Genomic DNA, 10,799 nt, shown 5'->3' with positions numbered 1-10,799 from the left:
GAATCTTGATCATAGTTGAAACCACTACTACAACCAGACAATCTTTTCTATTCTCTGCCAGAGAGAGTACCCAGCTGAGTATAGGAATGTTCTTGGACTCTGGCCCCTCTATCCCATCCTCCTGCCGTTCACCAAACCCTTGCTTGTCATCTCTCAGAACTCCTGAAACTCAGCCTCCTTCGTGTGATCTCATCTGTATAGGAATGGCTCCACTCATCTTTCTCATCTGAATACAGAATACCAAAGGATGATGTCTGTTAACCTTCTATCCTAGCTATCAACTTACCCATCCTCATCTTCTACCCCAAAATGCACTTACCTTGATTATAATGTAATATCCTGAACATATATTCATACACACATACTGACTTGTTATACTATCTGTGCATTTTAGCATATACACGAGAGAATTCACACGCACGCATGTGGTAACATCTATTGTTGGCAACTGCTGAGGAAACTGGTGCCAGGATTGTGAAATTCACTATTCAGTGCCTAGCACAACATCAAGCTTAAGTGGAGTCACTCAACGGACTTTACAATTGACCACGTCATGCTGCTGGATGCAAAATGTTGGAAGAAGAGGCTGAAGTCGATGTAAATTTGAAAACCTTTTTTCCTTGTAGGAAAAAGAGTGGAAACATAAGCGTTTTCTGCTGTACCTAGAGGAAGAATGCTTAATCACAACGGGAAGGTTGAAGCGTTGGTTAAAGCAAGCATAACAGGGTTTACAAACAGCCCCAAATCAGAAAAAGGTGAGAGAAGAGGAAGACAGATCATGCAGAATAAATAATAAAATCCAATCTTTTAAAAATCTAAGGTCTTACCAAACAGAAAGGAGGAAAAAGAGAAGATTTCAACAAGAGAGTGTTAAAGATGGAAAAGAGCCAGAAAGGGCTGTAGGTTTAAAAAAAAAAAAAAATCAATGAAGAAGTAGTGGTGTACATTGGCAAAGAGAAGTGTAGAATTGAAGGGAGAGAATTTATGGTAGAGGAAGTTGGTGTGAAGTTTTCCTCTAAAGATGCCCCGCAGAGCAAAGAAGGAATGAAGGCTAAAGCCACTGGGAATAAGGTAGGGCTGGGACTGAAACAGCACAGGAGAAAGCAGCAGGGCCCAATATAGTAAATCATTTTCTTTTTTTTAAATTAACTGACCCAGATTTTCTTGTTTGGGGCCAAAGGCAACTGCAGGATTTAAAGATCTTTAAAATAAATTATTAAAATCCTAATTCTTGGAATTGCCTTCAGCCCAAGATAAAATAAATATAAAGATCATGATATGATAGAATGAGCGTCAGTTTCTGAGACAAATACCATCATAGAGTTGATTTTAGAAATCAGACTAATAAGTACTGTTATATAAATACTATTGTGAATAAAACAGATTTAGCTTTCTCTCTATTTATCAGCCACAGGCTAAACACAGAAACTCCACAGTTACATACATGTGCACAGAAGATAATAATATAATACATATGTAAAGCTGGGTTATTTGTATACTGTAGCCCAGTGCCCACTCCAAGAAATGTTTTACTTGGTTTGGGTTATAGGGCAGTTTAAATGGCTGCACAGAAGAACGTTAAGGTTAAAAATAAAGACCATAAGATGAAGGAGGGGAAAACTAGAAGGATTGTGCTGATACAAAACTGAGGCACTAGAAACAGAATTCACTCAGGTCACTGCGAGAAAAGGGGGCACAAAAGCACGATAATGCCATGTAACTAATCTTGATAGCCTCAACTTTGGGTTTTAAATCAAATATTGAATCAGATTTTTCAACTTTACTATTTTTAAAAATCCAACACTTAATCGTTTGATAAATGCAGTTACACAGTGTTAAATGACTATAAAAATTAGCATATCCATGCCTAATTCTTCAGCAAAGACGGAATGGGAGGCAGTAATGTTACACACAGATAACCTTGCCTTTAAGTCAGTCACTACTCTTCTTGCTCAGAGGCCGTCATTGCCACCTGCAAGGCCAAATCCAAATTCCTCACCCCAGCATTCAAAGCCTTTAATGACTTGGCTACAGGGTACCTACCTAACCTTAAGTCCCACCACCCCCTAAACCTACCTTCCACTCTCCGAGCACACAGGCCTCTGGTCAGACCTTATGTCTGGGGTCTGGCCATTTCCAGCTTCCTACCTGATATGAAGTCTCCTTTCATCTACAGGCTCTGGCTCGCCAAGGCCTACACTGGCGCTGTGATCCTCCAGCACTCCAGTCCACCGTGCTCTCACTCCACAGCCCCACACTCCTCCCCTCCCCAGACAGTCTCACCCACTTGCTGTTTTGCCCAGGGCCCCTTTCCCTTCCCACACGAGCTCTCTGGGGCCTTCTCCCTGCCCCAAGATTCTCCCAAGGGAGGCTCCCTGCCTGCCTCCATTCAGTCACGGGCTCTGTATTCAGTGTCTATTAGGGGTTTCGCGCCTGGGGTGAAACCAGGACCTCGACCCCACAGGACCCTTCCTCCCTTTACTCTCCCCAGCGCTACGGTAACCCTGAAGGGGTTCCCCCCACCACCACCCTCAGGTGCTCCGGCCACCCAAATCTCCCCTCTGCGGCCGGTCCCTCCTATCCGGCAGCGGGCAGCAGGGGTCGGCGGTGACTCACCGGAGGGCCGGCGGCCGGGGGGCCGGAATGCGCTCACTTCCTCGCCTCGCGCACCTGCCTGCTGGGCACTGCTGGAACGCCGCCCGGCCGGGCCTCCGGCGGATGTTTTTTCTGTCCCAGCGCGCGCGCGCCAATCACCCCCTACTGGCCGCGCCCCCCCCCCTCCCCGCAACTGGCATTCCCAACGGCCGCGGCCCCAGGAATCAGAGTTGGGCCCTAACCACTGACCTCTTCTACACATAAGCATACACACAGCAACCACAAGCATGGCCTCGGGGCCCAAGCGGCTATAGAGACGCACACAAGAACGTGCACACCAACAGGAATGCAAGTGGATTCAACCAACACCTCCCCGACACGCCCCCCTCCCCCAAATTCTGTGAGAAGGATCCCGACTCAGCCCCCGGCTTTCTTTCTAGAAAGAAGCCCCCTACTCCTGCCCATATGCCTACCTCATCTTCATTATAGGTGGCCCCCACTTCTGTCCCCATTACCTCACACACACACCAATCCCTACTGGGCCCCCTTTGCCTACCGGCATCATCACCACCTTCAAGCTTCCTAGCTCCCCAGTCGTGTCTGCCCCCTACTGGGTCGGCTCCAGGTTGCAGGAGCAAAAGGCTTTCCGTGCCCCAGATTTCCAGGGTATCAGCAGGGCCCCCCTTCCCCAGAAAGGTAGCAGCAGAGCTACTGACCACTGACAAGATTTCTGGGCCCTTGTGCTAGAAAGGACTCCTAATCCACCTGCTCCAGCCAAGAGAGCAGTCCAGGGTCATGTTTCCCACACACCAGCCTACATCAAGGCACCCAGCTTCAGCCATGAATTTTCTTTTTTCTCTTGGCACTCCTCTGAAATAGAAAAGGTATCAGACCTGACTAGGGTGAACATGTGGTACATATAGTTGGCATCTCCATCCACTTAAGCCATTACTTGGAAGAGGACAGATAGGGAGTCTGAGGTGGACAGACGAAGTTGTTTCTGAATGAAGAGGAGAGAGGCAGGGTGACCCTCTAAAAAGGTCAGCCAGAAGTAGTTGTATCTGATCCACTGGGTGGCAGGGAATGAGACTCTTGCAGTAAAATGGACTGGAGACTTGGAAAAACAGAAGGTCAAAGTGGCCCTCCAGACAGGAAAGGAACAGCTAGAAAAAGGTCTTTGCAGTATGGCAAAGCGAAAGAAAGTTGTCATTAGTACCAAAGAGATGGCTGGCATTAGAGTGGTCAAATAGGAGAACTTGAGAGTTCACATGAGCGGGGATGGGAAGAAATGGATCAAAATCCTAATGAGAAAAGCAGGGGTCCCGATGTTACCTGGAAGGATGAGAAACTGACACCTTCTCCCAGGGCAGAAGTGAGGGTACTGACTGACCTAGGAAAAGTGGGTTTACCCCCAACACTTTTTTCTCAAACCAGAGGTAGTAAGGGTGACATGGAGCACGAATGCACAAAGGGCAGAAGTCTGTGATAGGAGATAGCAGCCTCCGACAGAAGTCCTCAGCTGTGCAGAGCTGCTCAATACCATTCAAACAAAGGAATGTCTCCCCATTTTATCTGAGCTTTAGCACCAACCACAGCAGCTACCATTTCCTGAGGCTCATGTGCCAGGGACAGTGCTAAAAGCATTACACGCATCATCTCATTTAAAGCCTCACAACAACCCTGAGTTAGTATTACTATCCCAATTTAAAGATAAGGAAAAGGGCCTAGAGAGTTGAAGTAGCTTGCCCAAGGTCACACAGCTCTTAAGTGGAATCAGGATCTGAATCCAAGTAGTCTGACTCTATAACCTACAGTCTTAATCACCCATCTTGGGGTTCTCCAGAGCCTGCAGGAAACCCAAAAGAGGACATCAAGGACTCCTCAATTCTCGTTCTTAGAGGAAACAGGGGCACCTCTGTGAAACTGGAGTGACTCATACCAGTAGAGTATTCAGAGATGTCCCTCTTTAAAAGAACTGTCCCCAGATAAGGGAAGATCTTGCATGTGCCGTATGTTTGGGGGTACTGAGCAATGGAAAGTGCATCCCCGGTAGGCTTGTGCAAAAGAGACACCCACCTCCTCATCTCGGAGGAGCACCCACATCTCTAGCATACTTCAGGGAGACTCTGCCCTAGGGTCTGAGAGAAACATTCTCCACTCCAGGTGTCGGTTCGCTCTCCCGGAGCCTCTGGCTGTCGCACCCTATTGCAGCTCCTGGGTTTGGCTGGAGCGCAGGATTAGCCATCCCCAGGAAATGCCTCCCTCCGGTCCAGGCAAGGATCCCAGCACACACACCCCTGGTGTGTATGTGTGTGTTGGGGGCGGGGGGGGAATGCTTCCTCCTCTCCAGGTCAGGGAAGAGATGTGGGGACCACCTGGGGGCCCTTACCCCTCCCACCTCCTTGCTGGGGAAGTGCCCAGTCAGTGCCCCTTCCATGGCCACCTCCCTCCCCCTCGCTGTGCCGGGGCATGAATCAGCTCTCACAGCTTGTTAAAGCTAGACCTCTTGTTTTCATGCCCTCACCTCAGGAAACAGAGTTACAGCTTTTCCAGCTCTGCTCAGCAGGGGGCCAGGGTCCTCACTTTATAAACATCCCAAGCCTGTGAGAGCAGAGGGCAAGGAGATGGTGTGAGACAGGAGCCCAGGGGAGAAAGACAGAAACTAAGACTCAAGGAGAAAAACAAAGAAAAGCCAAAGAGACAAGACCAGAGTAGTCTGGAACAGAGGCCAAGAAGGGATCGAGAGGGCTGTGCTGCAGGAATGACCCTAATGATGCTCTGGTCTGGACAGGCGAAGGGAGTCCTGGGAAGCTGGGGGATCATCTGCTTGGTGATATCTCTGCTCCTCCAGCAGCCAGGAGTCCACAGCAAGTGCTACTTTCAAGCTCAAGGTAAAGCTGGGGGAGGTATTTGGAAAGGCCGAGGACAGAGGGAGTTGGGATGAGGGGGGCTTAGAGATGATCCTCTATCAGAAAACCCAGACTCCCTCCAGCTCGGAAATTGGAGAGACTAAATATGGAGGTGATGTGTACTTACTTTCTCCCACTGCAGACCACAAGTGATTTTTGTCTGCCACTACCACTCCCACACACACTAACATCTCCTGTTCTTCCCTAGCCCCCTGCCACTATGAAGGGAAATATTTTAGCCTCGGTGAGTCTTGGCTCCGCAAGGACTGTTTCCATTGTACCTGTCTGCATCCCGTCGGTGTGGGCTGCTGTGACACGTGAGTGACCACAGACTGCCAGGGTATAACCAGACTGTTGTGGTGGGAAAATGAACAGAATAGAGGTATGAGGCTGGCTGAACCTGAAGGTACCAACAAGAGTGAGAGAAAGAGAGAAGGCTGCAGGCTACGAAGTGAGGGATGTAGGGGGCGGTCTGGAGGGAAAATATTTCTGCTATGAAACGAAAAAATCCATATATGGCAGGCCAGGGCTTAGTCACAGGGAACAAGAGGGCACTAAAGACATGGGAAGAATGCTGGCAGAGAAGGAAAGTAGGGCAGGGATAAAGGGGGCCTTCACCATGCTGACTCCTTTCCCATGCTTTGCTTCCCCAGGTCTCAGCATCCCATCGACTTCCCCGCAGGGTGTGAGGTACGTCAGGAGGCAGGAACCTGTCAATTCTCCCTGGTGCAAAAATCTGACCCTCGGCTGCCCTGCAAAGGGGGAGGGCCTGACCCCGAATGGGGCTCAGCCAACACCCCTGCCCCTGGGGCCCCTGCTCCCCACTCCAACTAAACTCAACCGATCACCCTTCCGCTAACTGCCCACTGCTGCTGCCACTTCCAGGGAAACCACTAGCAGCTGCCAATTTATTCTGAATAAATAAATTAATGCTACAGCTAAAAGCCTGACTCTCATTGTCCATGCCACTGGACCCAGGTGGGGAAAATGGGCCCTACTATAGAGTCCAGGTGCTGAGTTCTCAGTATCCTGAAGAAAGATAGCGTCGTGGTGAGTCAGTTTCAGATGGTTATGGTGCTGGTGCTGGGGCCTGGGGCTGCATATGAGGCCAGGGTAGGGCTTGTGGGCAGCACCTTGATTGGAAGGTCCCAGCTGAAGGTGTCTACGGGCACTTGTTCAGGCCCTGTCCAGGTGACAGGCTCAGGCTGTTCCAAGGGAGGTAGGAGCACCAAACCTGGTTCTCGCGAGGTTACAAATTCAAAATGCAATCTCCACTTCAGGGACACTGTGGAAAAAAACAGATAAAGGTGGGGAGGCATTAGAAGGCAGGAGTAAAAACCAATGCAGGATATGGTTAGCAAATGGGGGGAAAAAGTGGTATTCAGGAAGAAGAGAAGAAGTCACAGAGCTAGGATCAGGGATTTCTCTAAAGAAATCCAGTGTTAACCAGAAACATGTCAACAGGATAGCAAGGTCAAGCATCTAATAATCTAAGTGTGGAACAGTCAAGACTTGGTAGATTTTTTTTTTTTTTTTTTTAGAGAATGCAGATTTTTTTTTTTTTAATTTTTTTTTTTTTTCAACGTTTATTTATTTTTGGGACAGAGAGAGAGACAGAGCATGAACGGGGGAGGGGCAGAGAGAGGGAGACACAGAATCGGAAACAGGCTCCAGGCTCTGAGCCATCAGCCCAGAGCCCGACGCGGGGCTCGAACTCACGGACCGCGAGATCGTGACCTGGCTGAAGTCAGACGCTTAACCGACTGCGCCACCCAGGCGCCCCAAGACTTGGTAGATTAAAGTAAACACGCTGGGGAATCAGAGATCAGTGCATCATAGGGTCTCAGTGGGTAGGGGCAGTGAAGGACATCTGTAAAGCTCTTAAGAATTTAGAAGTTAGTGCATCTAGGAAACAGACTGAATGTCTGAGAAAGTGTTACATGTCGGAGGCTGGGTGTGGGTATGTCCAGGAGTTTGTTAGGAATCAGGACCCATTACACTCTACCTAAATACAGCATTTTACTCCCTCCCCCCCCCCGCCCCCCCCTGCCGATGATGGTCTGGGTCTCACCAATGGCTGTGCAGAAGCCTGGGGTGGAGCTGAGAGGGATGGGGAGGGAGAAGCTGGTTCTGGTTGTATGTAGGCAGGACTCCTGGTGCCGGGCATGAGTCACATGAGAGACAGAGGGGATACCCCCTGTCCTGCGGCGCCTCTGGTATTCAGGCTGTACACGTTCCTCAGTCTGTAAACTTACTGAAAACTGGGAGCAAGAAGAGAAGTGGTTGCTAGCAGGCACTTGAAAATAAGGACTCTAGGTGAGAGGCTTGAGCCCAATCTCAAGCTATTTTACCAAAAGGACCCTGGGTGACCACACTATTCACTTCTACATACCACCCCTCTTTATGTAGGCCCTTCCTCCTTCCTCCCTAGCCCTCCAGGCCCAGCACCCCAAAAATCCCCTTTCCTTCTCACCTGCAAACAAGCTACAGTTCCTTCCCCTAAGTTTAAGGTCCCCACCACATCCTCGCCGAGTCTGTATACAGATTTGAAGATGCCAAATGTCCCAACTTTTCCTCGGCCATCACTGATATTGTATAGATCTGGGAAGAATGGGACACTATGAGCCTGGAGTCCACACTGGGGAGTACCAAGGGCTGGGAGCCAGAGGCCAAGGTGGGGTTTTTCTTTATAATGTGGGATGAGTATCAGTGAATCCTCAAGAAGCATACGGCAATTAGGAAAATCTGTCAGAGACAGTAATAATATGGGGGTATGGGGGAGGGCAATTGTGAAAGGATTCTCACGGAGGCTGCGGCAGGATGTGGCAGCCATGAGACGCTCCCCAGCCAGCTCTGCTAGCCATGAATCCTTCTTCCCACCTTCATCCTCCTCCAAGAATGGACTAGATGGGGCTACAGCCTCATCCTGGGGAAACCGGATATCTTGAAGGCCTACAGAGAGAAGAGATGGAAAGGTAGTGCTAGGAGGGAATAGACAGTAGAGATTAGGGTTTTAGACTCCAACCTGTGACGGCTGAAGGTAAGGGGAGTCACATCCCAGGTACACATTTCAACCTAGTCTCCAGAAACCGCCCCCCACCCTCCAACTTGCACCTTTACTAAGACCAGGAAGCTTCCCTCCAGCCCCCCTCGCAGGCCCTCTACAGATCATTTCTGCTTTGGTGAGGTTCTTCCCCAGCCCTTCCCTCCAGGAATCCTTACTTACCTGTCAGCACAAGAACCCTCAGAGGGACCCTGAGTAAAGTGATGGGTGAGTTGACACGCTGGCAGCCAATGGTCAGTTTGTAGACATACTTGACTGACTGACCCCGAAAGGAGGGTGGTCCCTCTATGGGCAGCACTTCACTGTAGGAGTCTGGTTGGGAAGTAGTAGTCAGGCCAGCCAGAGGCAGCCAGAGAAGTCCTCCCTCCAGGAGCCTTAGAAGGCAATCCAGGGGTGGGAAAGAGATAGGCACTCACATGATTTGGACTCTCCAGGATCCAGCCTCAGATCACAGAAAAGGATTTTTGGTGGAGTGGAAAGGATACACTGACCCCTCTCACCTGAAAGAGATAAGAAAGACTGCAATTTAATGACCCACTGTCTAGGGGCGCCTGGGTGGCTCAGTCGGTTAAGCATCCGACTTCGGCTCAGGTCATGATCTCGCGGTCCGTGAGTTCGAGCCCCGCGTCGGGCTCTGTGCTGACCGCTCAGAGCCTGGAGCCTGTTTCAGATTCTGTGTCTCCCTCTCTCTCTGACCCTCCCCTGTTCATGCTCTGTCTCTCTCTGTCTCAAAAACAAATAAACATTAAAAAAAAAAATTAAAAAAAAAAATGACCCACACTGTCTAGTACTAGGTGAAACTAGCACAGCAAGTGGGGGCAGCCCAAAGTAAGCTACCCTTATTTTCTTGTTGTAAGATACAAACAGTCATATACCCCCAAAACAACAATTACATTCCCCAACATTCCCAATATGACAGAAACTATAAGGACCCACTAGAACAACTTAACAAATTCACTCTCAGGTGACAATGACTCCACCCCCTTCCAAAGGCAAATGCCCATCTTTAACCTCGGTGTGGTAGAAAGACAGTCTGGCTCTCAGGCTGGACGTCTGGCTGACTGGAGTCAGGGGGAGGTAGTGCTACTCGACTCTCACTGGCATGGAACTGGCAGTGGATTTGGGCACTGGCCCAGGCCAAAGCCTCACTATGGGAAGAAGAAAAGAAAGCATCAGAGGGGAGCTCCTGACCTCACAAATGCTCTCCCAAACTCCCCCCCCACCCCCCCACACCATCTGAGGAGACCAACATGGTGAAGTGGCTGTCTTAGGGATGGGGGAATCCTGAACCTCAAAGAGAATCCATTAAAAAGAAGTATACTGTGGGTAAAATGGAAATGGGGAAGGGGAGAAGAGAGCGTGGAGGGCTCTGTCAACCACACGTTCAGTTCAACAGCCCTTTCCTACAATGAGAGCACAATGAGCAAGAAGGTGGTGGTGTGCTACAGGGCAATCTGAGCTCTGGCTTAGCACCATAGAAACCAGGCTTCCTCCCAGAAGAACCACCTCCTTCAGTATCTGCATCCCCACCTGGATGCAGAAGTGGCTGTGGGGGGCAGGGGGTTGGTGACTGTCACCACACACTCCAGCGCCTCCCCCGCCAGAAACACAGGACCTCGGCTCAGCTCTGCTACCACTTCAATCATGGCAGCTCCGGAATCAGATCTAAAAGGAAACAAGGGGGGGTCAGAGGTCAGTACCATGGCAGGGAGGGGCGTCTGCGGAGAACCTTGGGGCCAGGACAGAGGAGACCAGCGGCCACCAGTACGGTGTCTAAGTGAAGCGCCTGGCTTTGGGGTGCGGGAAAGTGGATGGCAAGTACGGGTGGCAGCTGACCCAGTAGGGGGAGGACGTCTCTCTGGGTTCCAGACCCCCGCCCCTCTCAGTACCGAGTTAGTCCCCCTACCTCCCGGAACCCCCAAACCAGCCTCCCCAACCTCCCTGCAGGCTCCAGGTCCCAGCCCAACGCCACGACCGCCCGTCACCTCGTGCCCTTAGCCCGGGCACCTCACACGGTCGAATACCCGGTCTCGGCACACCGAGGCCCTCACCTGCCCGCCTTTCCACGACCGGGCCAAGTGCGTGGCGGCGTCCGCGGCAGAGGCGGGACTTCCTTCAGCCCCCCTTCTCCACCGAGCGCCTTCCGACCGGAAACGCCCGGCTGATCGGACCGGAAGGGGCTCGGGTTGTCCCGCCGCCTTGGGTCACCTTCCCACAGGCTGGCACCCGGG

General features: G+C 50.7%; 2 protein-coding genes across 3 annotated transcripts; one reads left to right on the top strand and one right to left on the bottom strand.

Moving 5' to 3' along the window:
* Window positions 1-422: 422 nt before the first annotated feature.
* RGP1 (RGP1 homolog, RAB6A GEF complex partner 1) lies at window positions 423-10,755 on the bottom strand. 2 transcript variants are annotated; one of them, XM_030292763.2, is made up of 9 exons: window positions 10,620-10,755; window positions 10,099-10,233; window positions 9,580-9,716; window positions 8,985-9,068; window positions 8,731-8,880; window positions 8,310-8,456; window positions 7,978-8,105; window positions 7,576-7,765; window positions 423-6,789 (listed from the first exon to the last, which is right to left on the bottom strand). In XM_030292763.2, exons 2-9 carry the CDS (start codon window positions 10,212-10,214, stop codon window positions 6,566-6,568), a joined length of 1,176 nt encoding a protein of 391 aa, XP_030148623.1. In that variant the 5' UTR covers window positions 10,215-10,233; window positions 10,620-10,755; the 3' UTR covers window positions 423-6,565. The 2 variants fall into 2 exon arrangements, with proteins under 2 accessions (XP_030148623.1, XP_030148621.1); XM_030292761.2 differs by having other exon boundaries at window positions 7,978-8,456.
* LOC115499046 (microseminoprotein, prostate associated) lies at window positions 5,357-6,348 on the top strand. The gene is made up of 3 exons (XM_030292767.1): window positions 5,357-5,486; window positions 5,713-5,821; window positions 6,158-6,348. Exons 1-3 carry the CDS (start codon window positions 5,357-5,359, stop codon window positions 6,336-6,338), a joined length of 420 nt encoding a protein of 139 aa, XP_030148627.1. The 3' UTR covers window positions 6,339-6,348.
* Window positions 10,756-10,799: the final 44 nt, after the last annotated feature.

Source organism: Lynx canadensis, chromosome D4, assembly GCF_007474595.2.
Source record: "Lynx canadensis isolate LIC74 chromosome D4, mLynCan4.pri.v2, whole genome shotgun sequence".
Classification (NCBI taxonomy): Eukaryota; Metazoa; Chordata; class Mammalia; order Carnivora; family Felidae; genus Lynx; species Lynx canadensis.
The sequence above is the reverse complement of the archived record's forward strand: the minus strand, read 5'-3'. Positions and strand labels throughout refer to the sequence as shown.